Here is a 26,792-nt window from a genome sequence, read left to right as displayed (position 1 = left end):
GTGCATTTGGAAAGTATTCAGACCCTTTGACCATTTCACATTCACTGTAATGACAAAGCGAAAACAGGTTGTTATAAATGTTTGCAAATGTATTAAAAATAAGAAAAATAAGTATCTTATTTACCTAACTATTCAGACCCTTTACTATGAGACTCGAAATTGAGCTCAAGTACATCCTGTTTCCATTAATCATCCTTGAGATGTTTCTACAACTTCATTGGAGTCCACCTGTGGTAAATTCAATTGATTGGACATGATTTGGAAAGGCACACACCTGCCTATATAAGGTCCCACAGTTGACAGTGCATGTCAGAGCAAAAACCAAGCCATTAGGTCGAAAGGAATTGTCTGTAGAGCCCTCCTTTTGGTAAATCCGACCACAACTCTATCCTCCTGATTCCTGCTAACAAGCTACAATTAAAGCAGGAAGTACTACCAGTGACTCAGTCTATAAAAAAGTGGTCAGATGAAGCAGATGCTAAACTACAGGACTGTTTTTCTATCACAGACTGTAACATGTTCCGGGATTCTTCCGATGGCATTGAGGAGTACACCACATCAGTCAGTGCATCGAGGACGTCGTCCCCACAGTGACTATACGTACATACCCCAACCAGAAGCTATGGATTACAGGCAACATCCGCACTGAGCTAAAGGGTAGAGCTGCCGATTTCAAGGTCAACTCAAACCCGGAAGTTTACAAGAAATCCTGCTATGCCCTGCGATGACCATCAAACAGGCAAAGCGTCAATACAGGGCTAAGATTGAATCATACTACACCGGCTCTGGCGCTCGTCTTATGTGGCAGGGCTTGCAAACTATTACTGACTACAAAGGGAAGCACAGCCGCGAGCTGCGCAGTGACACGAGCCTACCAGATGAGCTAAATCACTTCTATGCTCACTTCGAGGCAAGCAACACTGAGGCATGCATGAGAGCATCAGCTGTTCTGGATGACTGTGTGATCACGCTCTCCGTAGCAGACGTGAGTAAGATCTTTAAACAGGTCAACATTCACAAGGCTGCGAGGCCAGACGGATTACCAGGACGTGTGCTCTGGGCATGTGCTGACCAACTGGCAGGTGTCTTCACTGACATTTCTAACATGTCCCTGATTGAGTCTGTAATACCAACATGTTTCAAGCTGACCACCATAGTCCCTGTGCCCAAGAGCACTAAGGTAACCTGCCTAAATGACTACAGACCCGTAGCACTCACATCCGTATTCAGTGGCTGGGACTAGGAGACTAGTCAGGATCGAGGGAAAGATGAACGGAGCAAAGTACAGAGAGATCCTTGATGAAAACCTGCTCCAGAGCGCTGAAGACCTCAGACTGGGGTGAATGTTCATCTTCCAACAGGACAATGACCCTAAGCACACAGCCAAGACAACGCAGGAGTGACTTCAGGACAAGTCTCAATGTCCTTGATTGGCCCAGCCAGAGCCCAGACTTTAACCCGATCTAACATCTCTGGAGAGACCTGATAATAGCTGTGCAGCAACGCTCCCCAACCAACTTCACAGAGCTTGAGAGGATCTGCAGAGAAGAATGGGAGAAACTCCCCAAATACTGGTGTACCAAGTTTTTAGCGTGTGAGCTGTACCCAAGAAGACTCAAGGCTGTCATCGCAGCCAAAGGTGCTTCAACAAAGTACTGAGTAAAGGGTCTGAATACTTATGTAAATGTGAGGGGGAAACGCTCACACTGACACACACAGAGAGAGGGAGACGCTCACACTGACACACAGAGAGAGAGAGGAGGAGATGCTCACACTGACACAGAGAGAGAGAGAGGGGGAGACGCTTACACTGACACACACACAGAGAGGGAGACGCTCACACTGACACACACAGAGAGAGAGGGGGAGATGCTCACACTGACACAGAGAGAGAGAGAGGGGGAGACGCTTACACTGACACACAGAGAGAGAGGGGGAGACGCTTACACTGACACACAGAGAGAGAGGGGGAGACGCTTACACTGACACACAGAGAGAGAGGGGGAGACGCTCACACTGACACACAGAGAGAGAGGGGGAGACGCTCACACTGACACACAGAGAGAGAGGGGGAAACGCTCACACTGATACACAGAGAGAGAGGGGGAGACGCTCACACTGACACACAGAGAGAGAGGGGGAGACGCTCACACTGACACACAGAGAGAGAGAGAGAGAGAGACGCTCACACTGACACACACAGAGAGAGAGAGAGACGCTCACACTGACACACAAGAGAGAGAGAGGGAGACGCTCACACTGACACACACAGAGAGAGAGGGGGAGACGCTCACACTGACACACAGAGAGAGAGAGGGGGAAACGCTCACACTGACACACACAGAGAGAGAGGGGGAGATGCTCACACTGACACACACAGAGAGTGGGGGGGAGACGCTCACACTGACACACAGAGAGAGAGAGAGAGACGCTCACACTGACAAACAGAGAGAGAGGGGGAGGCTCGCACAGTGAGGGAGAGAGAGGGAGTCTCACACTGACAGAGAGAAGAGGAGGGGATTAGAAATTAAGCACACAGTGAGACATGGAGGGGAGAGGGAGAGGCTCACAGTTACACGCAGAGAAAGAGGGAGAGGCTCACAGCTACACGCAGAGAAAGAGGGAGAGGCTCACTGCTACACGCAGAGAAAGAGGGTGAGGCTCACTGCTACACGCAGAGAAAGAGGGAGAGGCTCACTGCTACACGCAGAGAAAGAGGGAGAGGCTCACTGCTACACGCAGAGAAAGAGGGAGAGGCTCACAGCTACACGCAGAGAAAGAGGGAGAGGCTCACTGCTACACGCAGAGAAAGAGGGAGAGGCTCACAGCTACACGCAGAGAAAGAGGGAGAGGCTCACAGCTACACGCAGAGAAGGAGGGAGAGGCTCACAGCTACACGCAGAGAAAGAGGGAGAGGCTCACAGCTACACGCAGAGAAAGAGGGAGAGGCTCACCGCTACACGCAGAGAAAGAGGGAGAGGCTCACCGCTACACGCAGAGAAAGAGGGAGAGGCTCACAGCTACACACAAAGAGGGAGAGGCTCACAGCTACACACAAAGAGGGAGAGGCTCACAGCTACACACAAAGAGGGAGAGGCTCACAGCTACACACAAAGAGGGAGAGGCTCACAGCTACACACAAAGAGGGAGAGGCTCACAGCTACACGCAGAGAAAGAGGGAGAGGCTCACAGCTACACGCAGAGAAAGAGGGAGAGGCTCACAGCTACACACAAAGAGGGAGAGGCTCACAGCTACACACAAAGAGGGAGAGGCTCACAGCTACACACAAAGAGGAAGAGGCTCACAGCTACACACAAAGAGGGAGAGGCTCACAGCTACACACAAAGAGGGAGAGGCTCACAGCTACACGCAGAGAAAGAGGGAGAGGCTCACAGCTACACGCAGAGAAAGAGGGAGAGGCTCACAGCTACACGCAGAGAAAGAGGGAGAGGCTCACAGCTACACACAAAGAGGGAGAGGCTCACAGCTACACACAAAGAGGAAGAGGCTCACAGCTACACACAGAGAAAGAGGGAGAGGCTCACAGCTACACACAAAGAGGGAGAGGCTCACAGCTACACACAAAGAGGGAGAGGCTCACAGCTACACACAAAGAGGGAGAGGCTCACAGCTACACACAAAGAGGGAGAGGCTCACAGCTACACACAAAGAGGGAGAGGCTCACAGCTACACACAAAGAGGAAGAGGCTCACAGCTACACGCAGAGAAAGAGGGAGAGGATCACATCTACACGCAGAGAAAGAGGGAGAGGCTCACCGCTACACGCAGAGAAAGAGGGAGAGGCTCACAGCTACACGCAGAGAAAGAGGGAGAGGCTCACAGCTACACGCAGAGAAAGAGGGAGTGGCTCACAGCTACACACAAAGAGGGAGAGGCTCACAGCTACACAAAAAGAGGAAGAGGCTCACAGCTACACACAGAGAAAGAGGGAGAGGCTCACAGCTACACACAGAGAAAGAGGGAGAGGCTCACAGCTACACACAAAGAGGGAGAGGCTCACAGCTACACACAAAGAGGGAGAGGCTCACAGCTACACGCAGAGAAAAGGGAGAGGCTCACAGCTACACACAAAGAGGGAGAGGCTCACAGCTACACGCAGAGAAAGAGGGAGAGGCTCACAGCTACACACAAAGAGGGAGAGGCTCACAGCTACACACAAAGAGGAAGAGGCTCACAGCTACACACAAAGAGGGAGAGGCTCACAGCTACACACAAAGAGGGAGAGGCTCACAGCTACACACAGAGGGAGTTTCTCACAGCTACACGCAGAGAAAGAGGGAGAGGCTCACAGCTACACACAAAGAGGGAGAGGCTCACAGCTACACACAGAGAAAGAGGGAGAGGGTCACAGCTACACACAGAGAAAGAGGGAGTTTCTCACAGCTACACGCAGAGAAAGAGGGAGATGCTCACAGCTACACACAAAGAGGGAGAGGCTCACAGCTACACACAGAGAAAGAGGGAGAGGATCACAGCTACACACAGAGAAAGAGGGAGAGGCTCACAGCTACACACAAAGAGGGAGAGGCTCACAGCTACACACAGAGAAAGAGGGAGAGGATCACAGCTACACACAGAGAAAGAGGGAGAGGCTCACAGCTACACACAAAGAGGGAGAGGCTCACAGCTACACACAAAGAGGGAGAGGCTCACAGCTACACACAAAGAGGGAGAGGCTCACAGCTACACACAGAGAAAGAGGGAGAGGCTCACAGCTACACGCAGAGAAAGAGGGAGAGGCTCACAGCTACACGCTGAGAAAGAGGGAGAGGCTCACAGCTACACGCAGAGAAAGAGGGAGAGGCTCACAGCTACACGCAGAGAAAGAGGGAGAGGCTCACAGCTACACGCAGAGAAAGAGGGAGAGGCTCACAGCTACACACAGAGGGAGAGGCTCACAGTTACACGCAGAGAAAGAGGGAGAGGCTCACAGCTACACACAAAGAGGGAGAGGCTCACAGCTACACACAAAGAGGGAGAGGCTCACAGCTACACACAGAGAAAGAGGGAGAGGCTCACAGCTACACACAGAGAAAGAGGGAGAGGATCACAGCTACACACAGAGAAAGAGGGAGAGGCTCACAGCTACACGCAGAGAAAGAGGGAGAGGCTCACAGCTACACGCAGAGAAAGAGGGAGAGGATCACATCTACACGCAGAGAAAGAGGGAGAGGCTCACCGCTACACGCAGAGAAAGAGGGAGAGGCTCACAGCTACACGCAGAGAAAGAGCCACGTTGGACAAGACCTTCTGAATGTGAAGTTAGAGGTTGAGGTTAGAGGCCTATATTCATTATTTAATAGAAAAAAATGCACAGATTTTATGTGACTAAAATTAGACTAAAATTGTCCAGAGTTTTAGTCGACTGATAATAACTAAAACTAACGACGGATGAAATGACTAAAATGTGACTAAGACTAAAAGGAATAGCTGCCAAAATGAACCCTGATTGGGATGTGTTGAACCAGGGCACGTTGACATTAAACCCTCAGTGGGATGTGTTGAGCCAGGGCACGTTGACATTAAACCCTCAGTGGGATGTGTTGAGCCAGGGCACGTTGACATTAAACCCTCAGTGGGGTGTGTTGAGCCAGGGCACGTTGACATTAAACCCTCAGTGGGATGTGTTGAGCCAGGTTTTAGCACGTTGAATTAAACCTCAGAGGATGAAATGACTGTTGTGACTTGACTAAAAGGAATAGGGCACGTTGACAAAAACCCTGAGTGGGATGTGTTGAGCCAGGGCACGTTGACATTAAACCCTCAGTGGGATGTGTTGAGCCAGGGCACGTTGACATTAAACCCTCAGTGGGATGTGTTGAGCCAGGGCACGTTGACATTAAACCCTCAGTGGGATGTGTTGAGCCAGGGCACGTTGACATTAAACCCTCAGAGTGGGGTGTGTTGAGCCAGGGCACGTTGACATTAAACCCTCAGAGTGGGGTGTGTTGAGCCAGGGCACGTTGACATTAAACCCTCAGAGTGGGGTGTGTTGAGCCAGGGCACGTTGACATTAAACCCTCAGAGGGATGTGTTGAGCCAGGGCACGTTGACATTAAACCCTCAGAGTGGGATGTGTTGAGCCAGGGCACGTTGACATTAAACCCTCAGAGTGGGGTGTGTTGAGCCAGGGCACGTTGACATTAAACCCTCAGAGTGGGGTGTGTTGAGCCAGGGCACGTTGACATTAAACCCTCAGAGTGGGATGTGTTGAGCCAGGGCACGTTGACATTAAACCCTCAGAGTGGGATGTGTTGAGCCAGGGCACGTTGACATTAAACCCTCAGAGTGGGGTGTGTTGAGCCAGGGCACGTTGACATTAAACCCTCAGAGTGGGGTGTGTTGAGCCAGGGCACGTTGACATTAAACCCTCAGAGTGGGATGTGTTGAGCCAGGGCACGTTGACATTAAACCCTCAGAGTGGGATGTGTTGAGCCAGGGCACGTTGACATTAAACCCTCAGAGTGGGATGTGTTGAGCCAGGGCACGTTGACATTAAACCCTCAGAGTGGGATGTGTTGAGCCAGGGCACGTTGACATTAAACCCTCAGAGTGGGATGTGTTGAGCCAGGGCACGTTGACATTAAACCCTCAGAGGGATGTGTTGAGCCAGGGCACGTTGACATTAAACCCTCAGAGGGATGTGTTGAGCCAGGGCACGTTGACATTAAACCCTCAGAGGGATGTGTTGAGCCAGGGCACGTTGACATTAAACCCTCAGAGTGGGATGTGTTGAGCCAGGGCACGTTGACATTAAACCCTCAGAGGGATGTGTTGAGCCAGGGCACGTTGACATTAAACCCTCAGAGTGGGGTGTGTTGAGCCAGGGCACGTTGACATTAAACCCTCAGAGTGGGATGTGTTGAGCCAGGGCACGTTGACATTAAACCCTCAGAGGGATGTGTTGAGCCAGGGCACGTTGACATTAAACCCTCAGAGGGATGTGTTGAGCCAGGGCACGTTGACATTAAACCCTCAGAGTGGGGTGTGTTGAGCCAGGGCACGTTGACATTAAACCCTCAGAGGGATGTGTTGAGCCAGGGCACGTTGACATTAAACCCTCAGAGGGATGTGTTGAGCCAGGGCACGTTGACATTAAACCCTCAGAGTGGGATGTGTTGAGCCAGGGCACGTTGACATTAAACCCTCAGAGTGGGGTGTGTTGAGCCAGGGCACGTTGACATTAAACCCTCAGAGTGGGTGGGGTGTGTTGAGCCAGGGCATGTTGACAATAAACCCTCAGAGTGGGGTGTGTTGAGCCAGGGCACGTTGACAATAAACCCTCAGAGTGGGTGTGTGAGACGCTGAAGCCTCAGCATGCACACCTGCACTGTGATATAATATTGATGAGATTGCCAGGGTTTTCTTTTACCCTGTTAGGAGAGCTCTCTCAAAGAAACGTAGCAGATAGATCAGACATCACTCTAGCAGTAGAAATACAATAATAAGCATCTATAATTATCATGTTATAATAACCCCATAAATCCATAATCCCAGGCAGAAATCCTATCATCAGATGCTCAGGCTTAACTTGACTGTGTAAATCATGCATGGAATATCAATGGAGTTCGGATTCCAGCCTTTGTGGGCCGATCAGTGATCACACAACACCACTGAAACAGTAGACACTGCATGTCTCTGGGTGTGTTCATGTGTATGACATGAAGGTAGGTACAGGCACACTGATGAATGCTCTTGAAGTTTTACTGCACATACTCCAGGTGTACTCATCAGTGTGCGGGTACCTATCTTTATTTGGGTCACTGGGTGTGTGTACGTTACTGTGTGCGTTACTGTGTGTTCCTCAGGGCCGAGTGGAGGTGGAGGCTGGAAACGAGAACATGAAGTTTGAGACAGGACCCTTCTCCTACTATGGAGTCATGGCACTGAGCACAGCATCACTGGGTGAGAGCACACACACACACACACATAGTGTACTGTATACACTATACGATCAGACAAAAGACAAGCAATGCACACATACAAACTGTCAAAGACAAACACAAAGTATCTCCAACTTTCTCTGTCATACACACTGGCAGGAACACAAACAATAAACTTGGTTCAGTCAGACAGTTTTCCTGTTTTTCTAGTGGGGTTATGTTTTATTTCTGAAACACCAGCTTCCCTGACCAACATCCGTAAATGTTCAACTCCAACACACACACCAGAGTAGATAGTGCTGCGACTAGCACTGTCCACAGCTCACAATGAGGTGTGTGTGTTGGCAAAGCTCACAATGAGGCGTGTGTGTTGACAAAGCTCACAATGAGGTGTGTGTGTTGACAAAGCTCACAATGAGGCGTGTGTGTTGGCAAAGCTCACAATGAGGTGTGTGTGTTGACAAAGCTCACAATGAGGCGTGTGTGTTGACAAAGCTCACAATGAGGCGTGTGTGTTGGCAAAGCTCACAATGAGGTGTGTGTGTTGACAAAGCTCACAATGAGGTGTGTGTGTTGACAAAGCTCACAATGAGGCGTGTGTGTTGACAAAGCTCACAATGAGGTGTGTGTGTTGGCAAAGCTCACAATGAGGCGTGTGTGTTGACAAAGCTCACAATGAGGTGTGTGTGTTGACAAAGCTCACAATGAGGTGTGTGTGTTGACAAAGCTCACAATGAGGTGTGTGTGTTGACAAAGCTCACAATGAGGCGTGTGTGTTGACAAAGCTCACAATGAGGCGTGTGTGTTGACAAAGCTCACAATGAGGTGTGTGTGTTGACAAAGCTCACAATGAGGCGTGTGTGTTGTGACACAATGCTGAAGCTCACAATGAAATGGAATGGCATCAAACACCTGTGTGTGTTGACAAAGCTCACAATGAGGTGTGTGTGTTGACAAAGCTCACAATGAGGTGTGTGTGTTGACAAAGCTCACAATGAGGTGTGTGTGTTGACAAAGCTCACAATGAGGTGTGTGTGTTGACAAAGCTCACAATGAGGTGTGTGTGTTGACAAAGCTCACAATGAGGTGTGTGTGTTGACAAAGCTCACAATGAGGTGTGTGTGTTGACAAAGCTCACAATGAGGTGTGTGTGTTGACAAAGCTCACAATGAGGCGTGTGTGTTGGCAAAGCTCACAATGAGGTGTGTGTGTTGACAAAGCTCACAATTAGGTGTGTGTGTTGACAAAGCTCACAATGAGGTGTGTGTGTTGGCAAAGCTCACAATGAGGCGTGTGTGTTGACAAAGCTCACAATGAGGTGTGTGTGTTGACAAAGCTCACAATGAGGCGTGTGTGTTGACAAAGCTCACAATGAGGCGTGTGTGTTGACAAAGCTCACAATGAGGCGTGTGTGTTGACAAAGCTCACAATGAGGTGTGTGTGTTGACAAAGCTCACAATGAGGTGTGTGTGTTGACAAAGCTCACAATGAGGTGTGTGTGTTGACAAAGCTCACAATGAGGTGTGTGTGTTGGCAAAGCCCACAATGCTGAGGGGAGGACGGCTCGTAATAATATCCAGAACTGTGCAAATGGAATGGCATCAAACACCTGGAAACCATGTGATCCCATACCACTGATCCAGCTCCAGTCATCACCATGAGTCCATTCTGCCACCAGCCCCCAGTGGTGTGTGTGTAATAGGAGATCCAACAGAACACAGAAATGTGATCTACAGATGATGTATTAAACAGGTAGAAGGAAACACACACCACTGTCACCCTTAAAGGAGGAGGGGAAGGTGTTTATGACTAGGGTGGTGTGTGTGTGTGTGTGTGTGTGTGTGCGTGCGTGCGTGCGTGCTTAGTTGGCAGGAAGGTGATGCTGCCACAGGGCTGGAACTGTGATACTACCTATGGGTAGTATCGGAACCTAACGTGTGACGCACAATCCCTGATACAGAGAGCAGTGTTTAGTCTCACTTGAGCTGGAGTTGTTGAAATAGGGGAGAAATGTATCTCATAAACTAGATCTTTTTATAAACACTGCTTCCACCTAGTGGTCAGAAACCAGTATGAACAGCTGCCTCCCTTAAAGATTTGACAATATAATCAGTGTACTGGGAGTCATAAAATTGAATTAAGTTAGGCTTTCTATGCTGTCAGTCGTGTAACTAGTCCTGTAGATGGCACTACACATTCAGATATTAGCAGAGTAGGTTCTGCTTGTCGAAAGCCTTCCAAATATGACCGTTACAGGACAAATGGGTTCTGTTCTCTCTCTCCCCTGTCTTTCTCTTCTCCCTCTCCCCTGTCTTTCTCTTCTCCCTCTCTCCTGTCTTTCTCTTCTCCCTCTCCCCTGTCTTTCTCTTCTCTCTCCCCCCAGTCTTTCTCTTCTCTCTCTCCCCTCTTTCTCTTCTCTCTCCCCTCTTTCTCTTCTCTCTCTCCCCTGTCTTTCTCTTCTCTCTCTCCCCTGTCTTTCTCTTCTCTCTCTCTCCCCTGTCTTTCTCTCTCTTCTCTCTCTCTCCCCTGTCTTTCTCTTCTCTCTCTCTCCCCTGTCTTTCTCTTCTCTCTCTCTCCCCTGTCTTTCTCTTCTCTCTCTCCCCCCTGTCTTTCTCTTCTCTCTCTCCCCCCTGTCTTTCTCTTCTCTCTCTCCCCTGTCTTCCTTTCTCTTCTCTCTCTCCTCTGTCTTTCTCTTCTCTCTCTCTCCCCTGTCTTTCTCTTCTCTCTCTCTCCCCTGTCTTTCTCTTCTCTCTCTCCCTTGTCTTCCTTTCTCTTCTCTCTCTCCTCTGTCTTTCTCTTCTCTCTCTCTCCCCTGTCTTTCTCTTCTCTCTCTCTCCCCTGTCTTTCTCTTCTCTCTCTCCCCTGTCTTCCTTTCTCTTCTCTCTCTCCCCTGTCTTCCTTTCTCTTCTCTCTCTCTCCCCTGTCTTTCTCTTCTCTCTCTCTCCCCTGTCTTTCTCTTCTCTCTCTCTCCCCTGTCTTTCTCTTCTCTCTCTCTCCCCTGTCTTTCTCTTCTCTCTCCCCAGTCTTCCTTTCTCTTCTCTCTCTCCCCCGTCTTCCTTTCTCTTCTCTCTCTCCCCCGTCTTCCTTTCTCTTCTCTCTCTCCCCCGTCTTCCTTTCTCTTCTCTCTCTCCCCCGTCTTCCTTTCTCTTCTCTCTCTCCCCCATCTTCCTTTCTCTTCTCTCTCTCCCCTGTCTTTCTCTTCTCTCTCCCCTGTCTTTCTCTTCTCTCTCCCCTGTCTTTCTCTTCTCTCTCCCCGTCTTCCTTTCTCTTCTCTCCCTCCCCCGTCTTCCTTTCTCTTCTCTCTCTCCCCCGTCTTCCTTTCTCTTCTCTCTCTCCCCCGTCTTCCTTTCTCTTCTCTCTCTCCCCCGTCTTCCTTTCTCTTCTCTCTCTCCCCCGTCTTCCTTTCTCTTCTCTCTCTCCCCCGTCTTCCTTTCTCTTCTCTCTCTCCCCCGTCTTCCTTTCTCTTCTCTCTCTCCCCCGTCTTCCTTTCTCTTCTCTCTCTCCCCCGTCTTCCTTTCTCTTCTCTCTCTCCCCCGTCTTCCTTTCTCTTCTCTCTCTCCCCATCTTCCTTTCTCTTCTCTCTCTCCCCTGTCTTTCTCTTCTCTCTCCCCTGTCTTTCTCTTCTCTCTCCCCTGTCTTTCTCTTCTCTCTCCCCTGTCTTTCTCTTCTCTCTCTCCCCTGTCTTCCTTTCTCTTCTCTCTCTCCCCTGTCTTCCTTTCTCTTCTCTCTCCCCTGTCTTTCTCTTCTCTCTCCCCTGTCTTTCTCTTCTCTCTCCCCTGTCTTTCTCTTCTCTCTCTCCCCTGTCTTCCTTTCTCTTCTCTCTCTCCCCCGTCTTCCTTTCTGTTCTCTCTCTCCCCTGTCTTCCTTTCTCTTCTCTCTCTCCCCTGTCTTTCTCTTCTCTCTCTCTTCTGTCTTTCTCTTCTCTCTCCCCTGTCTTTCTCTTCTCTCTCCCCTGTCTTTCTCTTCTCTCTCTCCCCCGTCTCCCTTTCTCTTCTCTCTCTCTCCCCCGTCTCCCTTTCTCTTCTCTCTCTCCCCCCGTCTCCCTTTCTCTTTTCTCTCCCCCCGTCTCCCTTTCTCTTTTCTCTCCCCGTCTCCTTTCTCTTCTCTCTCTCCCCCGTCTCCCTTTCTCTTCTCTCTCTCCCCGTCTCCCTTTCTCTTCTCTCTCTCCCCAGTCTCCCTTTCTCTTCTCTCTCTCCCCCCGTCTCCCTCTCTCTCTCTCTCTCTCTCTCCCCTCTCCCCAGTCTCCCTTTCTCTTCTCTCTCTCCCCCGTCTCCCTTTCTCTTCTCTCTCTCCCCCGTCTCCCTTTCTCTTCTCTCTCTCCCCCGTCTCCCTTTCTCTTCTCTCTCTCCCCCGTCTCCCTTTCTCTTCTCTCTCTCCCCAGTCTCCCTTTCTCTTCTCTCTCTCCCCAGTCTCCCTTTCTCTTCTCTCTCTCCCCAGTCTCCCTTTCTCTTCTCTCTCTCCCCAGTCTCCCTTTCTCTTCTCTCTCTCCCCAGTCTCCCTTTCTCTTCTCTCTCTCCCCAGTCTCCCTTTCTCTTCTCTCTCTCCCCAGTCTCCCTTTCTCTTCTCTCTCTCCCCCGTCTCCCTTTCTCTTCTCTCTCTCCCCAGTCTCCCTTTCTCTTCTCTCTCTCCCCAGTCTCCCTTTCTCTTCTCTCTCTCCCCCGTCTCCCTTTCTCTTCTCTCTCTCCCCCGTCTCCCTTTCTCTTCTCTCTCTCCCCCGTCTCCTTTCTCTTCTCTCTCTCCCCAGTCTCCCTTTCTCTTCTCTCTCTCCCCCGTCTCCCTTTCTCTTCTCTCTCTCCCCAGTCTCCCTTTCTCTTCTCTCTCTCCCCCGTCTCCCTTTCTCTTCTCTCTCTCCCCCGTCTCCCTTTCTCTTCTCTCTCTCCCCCGTCTCCCTTTCTCTTCTCTCTCTCCCCCGTCTCCCTTTCTCTTCTCTCTCTCCCCCGTCTTCCTTTCTCTTCTCTCTCTCCCCCGTCTCCCTTTCTCTTCTCTCTCTCCCCCGTCTCCCTTTCTCTTCTCTCTCTCCCCAGTCTCCCTTTCTCTTCTCTCTCTCCCCCGTCTTCCTTTCTCTTCTCTCTCTCCCCCGTCTCCTTTCTCTTCTCTCTCTCCCCCGTCTCCCTTTCTCTTCTCTCTCTCCCCCGTCTCCCTTTCTCTTCTCTCTCTCCCCCGTCTTCCTTTCTCTTCTCTCTCTCCCCCGTCTTCCTTTCTCTTCTCTCTCTCCCCCGTCTCCCTTTCTCTTCTCTCTCTCCCCAGTCTTCCTTTCTCTTCTCTCTCTCCCCAGTCTCCCTTTCTCTTCTCTCTCTCCCCAGTCTCCCTTTCTCTTCTCTCTCTCCCCCGTCTCCCTTTCTCTTCTCTCTCTCCCCTGTCTCCCTTTCTCTTCTCTCTCTCCCCAGTCTCCCTTTCTCTTCTCTCTCTCCCCAGTCTCCTTTCTCTTCTCTCTCTCCCCCTGTCTTCCTTTCTCTTCTCTCTCTCCCTGTCTTCCTTTCTCTTCTCTCTCTCCCCAGTCTCCCTTTCTCTTCTCTCTCTCCCCTCTTCTTCTTCTCTCCCCCTGTCTTCCTTTCTCTTCTCTCTCTCCCCCTCTTCCTTTCTCTTCTCTCTCTCTCCCCCCCGTCTCCCTTTCTCTTCTCTCTCTCCCCCCGTCTTCCTTTCTCTTCTCTCTCTCCCCGTCTCCCTTTCTCTTCTCTCTCTCCCCCGTCTCCCTTTCTCTTCTCTCTCTCCCCCGTCTCCCTTTCTCTTCTCTCTCTCCCCGTCTTCCTTTCTCTTCTCTCTCTCCCTGTCTTCCTTTCTCTTCTCTCTCTCCCCCTCTCTTCCTTTCTCTTCTCTCTCTCCCCCTAGTCTTCCTCTCTCTCTCTCCCCAGTCTCCCTTTCTCTTCTCTCTCTCCCCGTCTTCCTTTCTCTTCTCTCTCTCCCCGTCTTCCTTTCTCTTCTCTCTCTCCCCGTCTCCTTTCTCTTCTCTCTCTCCCCAGTCTCCCTTTCTCTTCTCTCTCTCCCCGTCTTCCTTTCTCTTCTCTCTCTCCCCTGTCTCCCTTTCTCTTCTCTCTCTCCCCAGTCTCCCTTTCTCTTCTCTCTCTCCCCAGTCTCCCTTTCTCTTCTCTCTCTCCCTGTCTTCCTTTCTCTTCTCTCTCTCCCCTGTCTTCCTTTCTCTTCTCTCTCTCCCCAGTCTCCCTTTCTCTTCTCTCTCTCCCCCGTCTTCCTTTCTCTTCTCTCTCTCCCCCGTCTCCCTTTCTCTTCTCTCTCTCCCCGTCTCCCTTTCTCTTCTCTCTCTCCCCGTCTTCCTTTCTCTTCTCTCTCCCCCGTCTTCCTTTCTCTTCTCTCTCTCCCCCGTCTTCCTTTCTCTTCTCTCTCTCCCCCGTCTTCCTTTCTCTTCTCTCTCTCCCCCGTCTTCCTTTCTCTTCTCTCTCTCCCCAGTCTCCCTTTCTCTTCTCTCTCTCCCCCGTCTTCCTTTCTCTTCTCTCTCTCCCCCGTCTCCCTTTCTCTTCTCTCTCTCCCCCCGTCTCCCTTTCTCTTCTCTCTCTCCCCTTCTTCTCTTCCTTTCTCTTCTCTCTCTCCCCAGTCTCCCTTTCTCTTCTCTCTCTCCCCCGTCTTCCTTTCTCTTCTCTCTCCCCTGTCTTCCTTTCTCTTCTCTCTCTCCCCCGTCTTCCTTTCTCTTCTCTCTCTCCCCAGTCTCCCTTTCTCTTCTCTCTCTCCCCAGTCTCCCTTTCTCTTCTCTCTCCCCTGTCTTCCTTTCTCTTCTCTCTCTCCCCCGTCTTCCTTTCTCTTCTCTCTCTCCCCAGTCTCCCTTTCTCTTCTCTCTCTCCCCCGTCTTCCTTTCTCTTCTCTCTCTCCCTGTCTTCCTTTCTCTTCTCTCTCTCCCCCGTCTTCCTTTCTCTTCTCTCTCTCCCCCGTCTTCCTTTCTCTTCTCTCTCTCCCCCGTCTTCCTTTCTCTTCTCTCTCTCCCCAGTCTCCCTTTCTCTTCTCTCTCTCCCCAGTCTCCCTTTCTCTTCTCTCTCTCCCCCGTCTTCCTTTCTCTTCTCTCTCTCCCCTGTCTTCCTTTCTCTTCTCTCTCTCCCCCGTCTTCCTTTCTCTTCTCTCTCTCCCCGTCTTCCTTTCTCTTCTCTCTCTCCCCCGTCTTCCTTTCTCTTCTCTCTCTCCCCAGTCTCCCTTTCTCTTCTCTCTCTCCCCCGTCTCCCTTTCTCTTCTCTCTCTCCCCAGTCTCCCTTTCTCTTCTCTCTCTCCCCCGTCTTCCTTTCTCTTCTCTCTCTCCCCTGTCTTCCTTTCTCTTCTCTCTCTCCATCTGTCTCTGTCTAATATCTCTGTAATAGTGGTCACTGTTGTATGTGTATGCATGTGCTATATGCTGTGTACTGCTGCCTACATGTCAAACTGTCCAACTCACATCAGTGTCTGATGTCACACAGTTAAGCCCCTACCATTGGTCTGTCTGCCTCCAATCTGACAGCAGGCCTTCGTTGACCTTTGAAAATGACGAGTCACTCAGGGCGAAGCTGATATTGCACACTATCCTCAATGTAGTGCACTAATTTAGGCCAGAGCCCTATGTGGCTAACCGTGGCCAAAATTTGTGCACTATAGTTGGGAATAGGGTGCCATTTTAGACAGAGACTTAATGTATTGTTCACGAAATGTATATGATGTATAGAGGTGATCATGTCAAAGTGCTCTGAGAAGGAAAAAGGTTTGTGTGTCTTCAGGTCAGTCGGGCCGAGAGAGGCAGATTTAACTCCTACAGTGCTGTTACTGCCTACCGATGAGTAAACGAGAGCGTCTCTCTCTCTCCCCCTTCTGCCCACCCCTCTCTCAGCCGTCACTCCCCCTCTCTCCCCCTCAGTGGCGTCCCCCCCTCCACGACGCCTCTCCCTTAAGAGATTCTCTCTGTTCTCTCGCTTTCCAGGTAAAGAACCAACCAGTCTAAGAGGGGGTAACATGGGGGAGGGGGAGGGGTCACTTTATATGCCAAAATCATATTTAAGTTTCCCTCCCATCATCCTCTTCTTCAGAGCCCTGCTCCAGCAAGTACAACCTGATAGACAAACAGTGTGGAGATCCACTAGAATATATATCCCTTACATACAGGGGCAGTTAAACTAATGGTTTGTTTTACCTGTTGTGTTTTGTTTTAAGTAGAGTAAAACACAAACATTTGAACTCCCAAACGACTCTTAACTCCCAAGATCTATTCTTTCTCTGCTGGTTTTATTCCCTCTGGAAACCAGGAGTTACAAAGGTTTAGTAATCAAATCAGGCCCTCAATCCTCTAATGCTTTTCTCCAGATCTTGATAGCAGACTCACAGTAGCCGGGACAAACCAGGCTGAACGCTGAAAAAAATAAAACAATTGGCTAAACATTGAACGCCGGTCGAGATAACAGTCAGCAGCACTAATGCTCGTTAATAACTCTATTTTAGCATAACGCATGTCTACGCTCCACTACACTCTCAGTGGAGTGGGGTTGAATTATTCATGCTTTGGTGACCGAGCCGGTCCTCTGCAGTCATCTCTCACTAGGAGGGACTGAGTGATGTGGTGCAGTTCTTACTCTGCCCAGTAATTGCGGATGCTGACAGCTGAGCCCCTATACAGTATGTGATGCTAACAGACCGTGTGCCACATCAGGTCACATCAGTGTGTTTGTCCCCAGTCAGCAGGACAGAGCAGAGGAGTCTGGGACAACATTACTCAGTTTAGTGCCATTGACGGGTCCTATTTCAATAAGGTTAGGGTTTACAAGTTGTATATTATGCATCTTTCCTTTCTTCCTTGGTCTCTTCCTTGGAATAATAGCTTATCTACTTTCCTCAGTACTGGTTTCACCAACCTTATGTTAGATCAGTAACGTGGACGGAAGTATTGAAGTTAGGACAGTAGGAAGGAAGTGTGGAAGAAATGACAGTAGGAAGGAAGTATGGAAGAAATGACAGTAGGAAGGAAGTATGGAAGAAATGACAGTAGGAAGGAAGTGTGGAAGAAATGACAGTAGGAAGGAAGTATGGAAGAAATGACAGTAGGAAGGAAGTATGGAAGAAATGACAGTAGGAAGGAAGTGTGGAAGAAATGACAGTAGGAAGGAAGTATGGAAGAAATGACAGTAGGAAGGAAGTATGGAAGAAATGACAGTAGGAAGGAAGTATGGAAGAAATGACAGTAGGAAGGAAGTGTGGAAGAAATGACAGTAGGAAGGAAGTATGGAAGAAATGACAGTAGGAAGGAAGTATGGAAGAAATGACAGTAGGAAGGAAGTGTGGAAGAAATGACAGTAGGAAGGAAGTATGGAAGAAATGACAGTAGGAAGGAAGTATGGAAGAAATGACAGTAGGAAGGAAGTATGGAAGAAATGACAGTAGGAAGGAAGTATGGAAGAAATGACAGTAGGAAGGAAGTGTGGAAGAAATGACAGTAGGAAGGAAGTGTGGAAGAAATGACAGTAAGGAGGAAGTATGGAAGAAATGACAGTAGGAAGGAAGTATGGAAGAAATGACAGTAGGAAGGAAGTGTGGAAGAAATGACAGTAGGAAGGAAGTGTGGAAGAAATGACAGTAGGAAGGAAGTGTGGAAGAAATGACAGTAGGAAAGAAGTATGGAAGAAATGACAGTAGGAAGGAAGTATGGAAGAAATGACAGTAGGAAGGAAGTATGGAAGAAATGACAGTAGGTAGGAAGTGTGGAAGAAATGACAGTAAGGAGGAAGTATGGAAGGTAGGACAGTAGGAAGGAAGTGTGGAAAAAAATGACAGTAGGAAGGAAGTATGGAAGAAATGGCAGTAGGAAGGAAGTATGGAAGAAATGACAGTAGGAAGGAAGTGTGGAAGAAATGGCAGTAGGAAGGAAGTATGTAAGAAATGACAGTAGGAAGGAAGTATGGAAGAAATGACAGTAGGGAGGAAGTATGGAAGGTTGGACAGTAGGGAGGAAGTATGGAAGTGGGGACAGTAGGGAGGAAGTATGGAAGGTAGGACAGTAGGGAGGAAGTATGGAAGTGGGGAGGAAGTATGGAAGGTAGGACAGTAGGGAGGAAGTATGAAAGGTAGGACAGTAGGGAGGAAGTATGAAAGGTAGGACAGTAGGGAGGAAGTATGAAAGGTAGGACAGTAAGGAGGAAGTATGGAAGGTAGGACAGTAAGGAGGAAGTATGGAAGGTAGGACAGTAAGGAGGAAGTATGGAAGGTAGGACAGAAGGAAGGAAGTGTGGAAGAAATGACAGTAGGAAGGAAGTATGGAAGGTAGGACAGTAGGGAGGAAGTATGGAAGTGGGGGCAGTAGGAAGGTAGGACAGTAGGGAGGAAGTATGGAAGTTGGACAGTAGGGAGGAAGTATGAAAGGTAGGACAGTAGGGAGGAAGTATGGAAGGTAGGACAGTAAGGAGGAAGTATGGAAGGTAGGACAGTAGGGAGGAAATATGGAAGGTAGGACAGTAGGGAGGAAATATGGAAGGTAGGACAGTAAGGAGGAAGTATGGAAGGTAGGACAGTAGGGAGGAAGTATGGAAGGTAGGACAGTAAGGAGGAAGTATGGAAGGTAGGACAGTAGGGAGGAAATATGGGAGGTAGGACAGTAGGGAGGAAATATGGAAGGTAGGACAGTAGGGAGGAAATATGGAAGGTAGGACAGTAAGGAGGAAGTATGGAAGGTAGGACAGTAGGGAGGAAATATGGAAGGTAGGACAGTAGGGAGGAAATATGGAAGGTAGGACAGTAAGGAGGAAGTATGGAAGGTAGGACAGTAGGGAGGAAGTATGGAAGGTAGGACAGTAAGGAGGAAGTATGGAAGGTAGGACAGTAGGGAGGAAATATGGAAGGTAGGACAGAAGGAAGTAAATGTGGAAGAAATGACAGTAGGAAGGAAGTATGGAAGCTAGGACAGTAGGAAGTGTGGAAGGTTGGACAGTAGGAAGAAAGTGTGGAAGATGGGACATTAGGGAAGAAGTATGGAAGGTAGGACAGTAGGAAAGAAGTGTGGAAGGTAGGACAGTAGGAAGGGTGTATGGAAGAAATGACAGTAGGAAGGAAGTATGGAAGGTAGGACAGTAGGAAGGGTGTATGGAATAAATGACAGTAGAAAGGAAGTATGGAAGGTTGGACCGTAGGAAGGGTGTATGGAAGAAATTACAGTAGGGAGGGAGTATGGAAGGTAGGACAGTAGGGAGGAAGTATGGAGGGTAGGACAGTAGGAAGGGTGTATGGAAGAAATGACAGTAGAAAGGAAGTATGGAAGGTTGGACAGTAGGGAGGAAGTATGGAAGGTAGAACAGTAGGGAGGAAGTATGGAGGGTAGGACAGTAGGGAGGAAGTATGGAGGGTAGGACAGTAGAAAGGGTGTATGGAAGAAATGACACTAGGAAGGTTGGACAGTAGGGAGGAAGTATGGAAGGTAGAACAGTAGGGAGGAAGTATGGAAGGTTGGACAGTAGGGAGGAAGTATGGAAGGTAGAACAGTAGGGAGGAAGTATGGAGGGTAGGACAGTAGGGAGGAAGTATGGAGGGTAGGACAGTAGGAAGGGTGTATGGAAGAAATGACAGTAGGAAGGTTGGACAGTAGGGAGGAAGTATGGAAGATTGGACAGTAGGGAGGAAGTATGGAAGGTAGAACAGTAGGGAGGAAGTATGGAGGGTAGGACAGTAGGGAGGAAGTATGGAGGGTAGGACAGTAGGAAGGGTGTATGGAAGAAATGACAGTAGGAAGGTTGGACAGTAGGGAGGAAGTATGGAAGGTAGAACAGTAGGGAGGAAGTATGGAAGGTAGAACAGTAGGGAGGGAAAGTATTTTCATGATATTGGAGCAGGGTCAGGTACTTAGAATGAGTGATACCAATTTCGTTGGACCTTTGGAACTGCTGGACCACACAGTACAGATTGAGGAAAAGGAAGGAGAATGGAAGGAACTTGCTGGATGGGGCTCTAGGTGGAGCCACCGCTCCACGGCACTCCCTCTCATCCCTGACCTTTAACCCCTGACCCCTTCTACCTAGTTGCCTTAACCACTGGTCTAGGTTCAGATGTTTTCTCATTGCCCTACTGGTTACATTTTGGGTAATCTGATCCTAGATCTGTGCTTAAAGACCATCTTCTACCTTGCGCCACTACTACCTGATCCTGTCACTAGCATAGAATGTAGAGTTCTATGATCACTGCTCTACTTCTGACCCCCCCTACTTCCTATAACTGATAGTTCCCTAGACCATTCCCCTAGGCACTTGTGTAGATCTAAAAAGAGTAGATGGGTACAGGCAATACGAGGCCAGTTTGACCCAGCCTACCCAAAGACAAGGTGGGCTAGACCTCATTACCTATCCAATGTTTTCAGAAGTGTGCCTAGAAGGAACGAGCTACACACTCCTCCACCTCACCTCCCCTAACCAACACACACACACACACACTCATAATGTCCTGACCCCTTCCCCCTCCCGCCAAGCCAATCAGAGCCTTGTTTGTATGGCAGGAGATCCCAGGGCCATAAACTCAAGGAGATCAAACGCCACAGAATCCTGGTTGTTGATTGGTAGCCATGATGCCATCATCCTTGGTCCTGGCTGTTGATTTGGTCCCCATCACTCCCGATCCATATATAACCACTTCCTCCTCTAATCATCAGTCAATCATACCCAACCTGTGTCTTTGTGTTTCCATATGTTTGTGTTGTATATACCTGTTGCTCTCTGCTGCTGAGTGTGTGTTGCTGTTCAGGCCTGTAATTGTGTATGTGTGTATGTGTGTGTGTGCTGTCAGAGCCATGAGATTCTACTGTACAATCATGCTCTGCTCTGTTCTCCTCTCCTCTGTTCTCCTCTCCTCTGTTCTCTTCTCTTCTGTTCTCCTCTCTTCTGTTCTCCTCTCCTCTGTTCTCCTCTCCCATGTTCTCCTCTCTTCTCCTGCATTCATGTTGGTGCGAGTGAATGTGTGTGTTCTTGTGTGAATGTGTATAGGTGTATTATCCCAGGCTCACCCTCTCTCTCCCTCTCCGTATCCCAGAGTTCCGCTCTCCTACTCACAGTAGTGGTCTGAACCGCTCGGCATCGCTGAGCTGCACTGAGCATGGCGCTCCCGGAGAATGCAGTTCGGTAACCGCTAGCAACACGCAGCTCACCACCTGCCAGTACACACCAGACTTCTACGTACGTGCTCTTACTGACCTGCAGTATGTCAAGGTAACACTCTCAACTTTAACCCCTGACCTTGACTTTTAACCTGCTTATAACTCTACATATATCTTAGTCACCTTCATGCTGACAGCACTATTCTGTCTAGTAGTCGCACATGCTGGGGTGAGGGTTTGTTTTTTAACAGGGCCTTGGTCTCTCTATACTCTCTCCTCCTCACTCTGTCGCTTTCTTCTCCTCACCTCAGATCACTCGTTCCCAGTACCAGAATGGTCTGCTGGCGTCCAGGCTGGACAGCACCCCCCAGTCACCCGAGGGGAGCCACCCCCACCTGGACAGCACCTCCGCATCCCTGCCCCCCATCACCACCCCAGCCCTTCCCCGCACCCCTCTCCCCTTGGCCACCCCACCCTTCAAACACCCCCTTGCCATCCCTCAGCCCACCCCTCCTCCCACCGACCGTACCCCCTTACCCCAAACCACCATCCCCACCCAAGTCAATCCCCGCCCGGCCCTGCCCCAATCCACCCCTCCGCCCATAAAAGGCAAACCTCTGCCCAAGACAACCCCTTCCCCCTTCTCGGGTGCACGCACCCCTCACCCACCTCCATCTTCCTCCTCCTCATCCTCTCTCCCCCACCTGCCTCATCCCCTCACCTCTCTCTCCCTCAAATCCCCCCCTTCTGCGAGGCCAGGGGGAGAATGGGCCAGGTGAGGAGAATGGACCAGGTGGGGTGAATGGGCCAAGCGAGATGACCTCTCTGCTCTCTGAGCAACCACAGAACTGCCTGGGTGGCACACGTAGACCCAGCTACCCACAAACACACACACAACACCCTCACACACACCAACACCCGCACACACACATGCACACCATCAGTCACGCACACACCGAGAGCACCATCTGACAACTACCCCTGCGGGGGGTTTGTTAAGATGTGTTAAAATAAATACACACATTCCGTTTGTTCTCAAGTTCTGTTGGCTATCCCTGGAGCACTGAAAGATTCTAAGGAGCAAGGTGCATTATGGGAATCCTCCTGGCCGCTATCCTCCGTCTCTCCTCTGTCCCCTATCCTCAGTCTCTCCTCTGTCCCCCATGCCCCCTCCCCTGCCCACTATCCTCCCTCCTCTGTCCACTATCCTCCCTCCCTCCTCTGTCCCCCTCCCACCTTCCCCTGTCCCACCTCCCTCCTCTGTCCCCTATCCTCCCACCCTCCTCTGTCCCCTATCCTCCCACCCTCCTCTGTCCCCTATCCTCCCACCCTCCTCTGTCCCCCCTATCCTCCCACCCTCCCCTGTCCCCTATCCTCCCACCCTCCCTGTCCCCTATCCTCCCTCCCTCCTCTGTCCCCTATCCTCCCTCCCTCCTCTGTCCATTATCCTCCCTCCTCTGTCCCCTATCCTCCCACCCTCCTCTGTCCCCTATCCTCCCACCCTCCTCTGTCCCCTATCCTCCCACCCTCCTCTGTCCCCTATCCTCCCACCCTCCCCTGTCCCCTATCCTCCCACCCTTCCCCTATCCCTCCTCTGTCCCCTATCCTCCCACCCTCCTCTGTACCCTATCCTCCCACCCTCCTCTGTCCCCTATCCTCCCACCCTCCCCTGTCCCCTATCCCCTATCCTCCCTCCCTCCTCTGTCCATTATCCTCCCTCCTCTGTCCCCTATCCTCCCACCCTCCTCTGTCCCCTATCCTCCCTCCCTCCTCTGTCCCCTATCCTCCCACCCTCCTCTGTCCCCTATCCTCCCACCCTCCTCTGTCCCCTATCCTCCCACCCTCCTCTGTCCCCTATCCTCCCACCCTCCTCTGTCCCCTATCCTCCCACCCTCCTCTGTCCCCTATCCTCCCACCCTCCTCTGTCCCCTATCCTCCCACCCTCCTCTGTCCCCTATCCTCCCACCCTCCTCTGTCCCCTATCCTCCCACTCTCCTCTGTCCCCTATCCTCCCACCCTCCTCTGTCCCCTATCCTCCCACCCTCCTCTGTCCCCTATCCTCCCACCCTCCCCTGTCCCCTATCCTCCCACCCTCCCTGTCCCCTATCCTCCCACCCTCCTCTGTCCCCTATCCTCCCACCCTCCTCTGTCCCCTATCCTCCCACCCTCCCCTGTCCCCTATCCTCCCACCCTCCTCTGTCCCCTATCCTCCCACCCTCCTCTGTCCCCTATCCTCCCACCCTCCTCTGTCCCCTATCCTCCCACCCTCCTCTGTCCCCTATCCTCCCACCCTCCTCTCTCCCTCCTCTCTCCCCTATCCTCCCACCCTCCTCTGTCCCCTATCCTCCCACCCTCCTCTCTCCCCTATCCTCCCACCCTCCTCTCTCCCCCTATCCTCCCACCCTCCTCTCTCCCCTATCCTCCCACCCTCCTCTCTCCCCTATCCTCCCACCCTCCTCTCTCCCCTATCCTCCCACCCTCCTCTGTCCCCTATCCTCCCACCCTCCTCTGTCCCCTATCCTCCCACCCTCCTCTCTCCCCTATCCTCCCACCCTCCTCTCTCCCCTATCCTCCCACCCTCCTCTCTCCCCTATCCTCCCACCCTCCTCTGTCCCCTATCCTCCCACCCTCCTCTGTCCCCTATCCTCCCACCCTCCTCTGTCCCCTATCCTCCCACCCTCCTCTCCCCCTATCCTCCCACCCTCCTCTGTCCCTATCCTCCCACCCTCCCTGTCCCCTATCCTCCCACCCTCCTCTGTCCCCTATCCTCCCACCCTCCCTTGTCCCCTATCCTCCCACCCTCCCTGTCCCCTATCCTCCCACCCTCCTCTGTCCCCTATCCTCCCACCCTCCCCTGTCCCCTATCCTCCCACCCTCCTCTCTCCCCTATCCTCCCACCCTCCCCTGTCCCCTATCCTCCCACCCTCCCCCTATCCTCCCACCCTCCTCTGTCCCCTATCCTCCCACCCTCCCCTGTCCCCTATCCTCCCACCCTCCTCTGTCCCCTATCCTCCCACCCTCCTCTGTCCCCTATCCTCCCACCCTCCTCTCTCCCCTATCCTCCCACCCTCCTCTCTCCCCTATCCTCCCACCCTCCCCTGTCCCCTATCCTCCCTCCCTCCTCTGTCCCCTATCCTCCCACCCTCCTCTGTCCCCTATCCTCCCACCCTCCTCTCTCCCCTATCCTCCCACCCTCCTCTCAAGATGGGAGGAGAAAGAGACCAGGAGCACTGGTGTGTTACGCAGTGCGGAGGCCAAGTGTGATGTATCTAGTCTCTGTCATACGGTTCTGTGTGTGTGTGTGTGTGTGTGTGTGTGTGTGTGTGTGTGTGTGTGTGTGTGTGTGTGTGTGTGTGTGTGTGTGTGTGTGTGTGTGTGTGTGTGTGTGTGTCAGCGTTACGGATGCTGCAGACACAGCATGGGATCAGCTATGTGGGTGAGGAGGGGGTGATATACACCCCAGCCTATAGCATGTTTATAGTATGTGTTAATTCTCTGCCCTCAGGTTTTGGGTAAAATACATAATGTGACCTGAAAAATATGTTTTTAAAGAGAAATGTAGCAATATTGAGAGAGACATGCATTTTTAGCTTAGTGTTCACCCACACATCTGTACCTGTGTGTTCTCTCTAAAAACCTTCTGTCCCATTCCCCTCCCACATGCCCAGTTTCCATGGCAATGACTTTGGAACCCCCCCCCCCAAATGGAACATTTTCATGAGGGAGTCCGAGAATCTTGGTTCATTTTTTGTTTGTCTGTTCTTTCTTTTTTCCAAAGATGACGATTTCCCCAAAAACCGAACTAGGAGGTTGTGAGTAATGATTGTTAAAGATAGCGATTGTTGCGTTTGGGGTCTGTTTACACAAGGGCTCAACAGGAGAGTAAGGGTTTGTGTGTACCTCCTGGGCTGCATCTTATTTTGAGATTTTTGTGGAATGAAACACACTAGAAGTGATTGATTACCTGACCCTGGTAATCAGGCCTATCAGGCTGGGGTGGGGGTGGGATTACTGGAAGGCTGACTATTTGACTAACAGGTGGGTTTGTTTAACACAGAACCACCTCCTTACCAGAGATGTGAAGTGTATTATATTATGAATTATTTAAATATAAATAGTAATATTTATTTTGTATTACATATTACTTTGTGTGTGTGTGTGTGTGTATATATATATATATAAGAGAGAGATTTATTTGATGTCAAATGTTATATATTCTATAGATTTTATTTTGTTGAGAACTTTCAAAACTCCATGTACTGTGAATGATTACACTGACACTCCAGAACAGACTTTACTACTGTATTTCAACCAACTCCCCCTAGCACCTACACACTCACACACACACCTAACTGTGAACAGAGCTCAATTTGACTATGATACTAGCTTCTTTTCCTGTTTATTTCATTTCACATAAACAGTGGAATAGCAATTGGGTGTCTGAGACACTGTGATTTAACATTATTGGTTGCTTTGGAGTGATGTCACAATGGAGTTTAGAGTACCGAGTGTTACTGTGATGTCACAATGGAATACAGAATTCACCGTTTTCAGGGGTGATGTCACAATGGTATATATTGTAGAATTCGCTATTTTCTGGGGTGATGTCACAATGGAGTTCAAAGTTCCAATTTGTGATGTCACAATGAACTTTAGAATTGAGAGTTTTATTGTGTGATGTTACAGCCCAGTGAGTGGTGGTTGGCACTGCTTATGACCTGAAAAAAAGGCATGCCACCTCTACCACAATGTTCCCTTCTCATTTATGTTGTATGTACTCCAAAAATGACATTCCAAAACAGGGGATCCACAATTGACCATTCAGATTCAATGTGATGTAGGTTTTACTGTGTGTATTAGTGAAATTGTTACATGCTCTGTCCCCGTCTTGCTGTTTATGGGTAGATATGGTGTCTATAACACATATAGAGGGACTGTAGGACTGGGCTCTCCTCCAGAGGAATGGACACAGAGTTTAGAGATGACTGTGTGTCTCCTTCACCATGTATTCTTTATGGATGGAGGGCAGACCAGATATATAACGCTGCTATCATGAAAATCTACTGATCTTGAGCCCCAGAGATATATGAACTGACAATGAAGTAACTCAAGCAACCGTCAACATGAAGGAAACAACATGATAAAAGATTGATTTACACACATGAATTTGGTAAGAAAATTACAAACTGCGAGGTACGACTGAGTATTTATTCTGTTCCACAGGGAAGAGTTCATACCTGAATTTTAAGAGTATAGCACATATTAGAATGAATAGAACTGACACAAGCCCCTTAGTACAGGGTATTGAATGGGGTTGTCTATTCTAGACTTTTCTAAGTCTATGGTGGGTGTGGCCTTACACACTACTTCACACAGAAATGCTAGACCTGACTGCTGGTTCACATAGGTCACTCGTAGAATTGTGTCTTACTGGTTCTGTTACAGCACTGGTCTGGATGGCAGTCTAGCCACTGGTTGGCTGTGATGCTCCTAGTCAGTGTACCGGGAACGGTGATGTTAGGAAAGCATTGTTTGACTACTTAGAAATGTTGTATTTATTTGAAAAGTAATAACATTCTGTTTTTTGTTTTATGTGTTCTCTTGTGAAACGGGCTTCCATTTACGACAATCGCGTCTATCAACGGGTTATTGTGACAGGCGAAGAGATGTTATATATTTCCTGCTTGTATTATGCTACTGTAAATACTATATGAAGACACAGGTGTTTGTCTGCTATTTTGTGTGTAATTGGAGTAAGCGAGGATGCCTATATGGAACATGTATAAAGTAGCCTCTGTGAGAATACTTACCGGAGATAAAAACGTATCTCTTTAGACCAAGACGTTTTACTAGGAAGACATTGAAA

At 50.0% G+C, this 26,792-nt stretch overlaps 1 protein-coding gene and 1 long non-coding RNA gene across 3 annotated transcripts in view; both read left to right on the top strand.

Moving 5' to 3' along the window:
- Window positions 1–22,149, top strand: part of LOC118379967 (metal transporter CNNM4) — a 52,827-nt gene extending 30,678 nt beyond the window's left edge. The window contains exons 5-8 of one of the 2 annotated variants that reach the window (XM_052525427.1): window positions 7,831–7,927; window positions 15,701–15,790; window positions 20,863–21,038; window positions 21,238–22,149. In XM_052525427.1, the coding sequence (XP_052381387.1) occupies window positions 7,831–7,927; window positions 15,701–15,790; window positions 20,863–21,038; window positions 21,238–21,705 (831 nt within the window). In that variant the 3' untranslated portion in view covers window positions 21,706–22,149. The remainder of the gene's footprint in view (window positions 1–7,830; window positions 7,928–15,700; window positions 15,791–20,862; window positions 21,039–21,237) is intronic. The other variant, XM_052525428.1, reaches the window with a different exon arrangement.
- LOC127931785 (uncharacterized) lies at window positions 8,554–10,246 on the top strand. Its single transcript, XR_008142989.1, has 3 exons — window positions 8,554–8,643; window positions 8,847–9,049; window positions 9,340–10,246. It is a non-coding gene; the product is annotated as an uncharacterized LOC127931785 (long non-coding RNA).
- Window positions 22,150–26,792: the final 4,643 nt, after the last annotated feature.

This window comes from Oncorhynchus keta, chromosome 9 (assembly GCF_023373465.1).
Source record: "Oncorhynchus keta strain PuntledgeMale-10-30-2019 chromosome 9, Oket_V2, whole genome shotgun sequence".
Taxonomy (NCBI): Eukaryota; Metazoa; Chordata; class Actinopteri; order Salmoniformes; family Salmonidae; genus Oncorhynchus; species Oncorhynchus keta.
The sequence above is the reverse complement of the archived record's forward strand: the minus strand, read 5'-3'. Positions and strand labels throughout refer to the sequence as shown.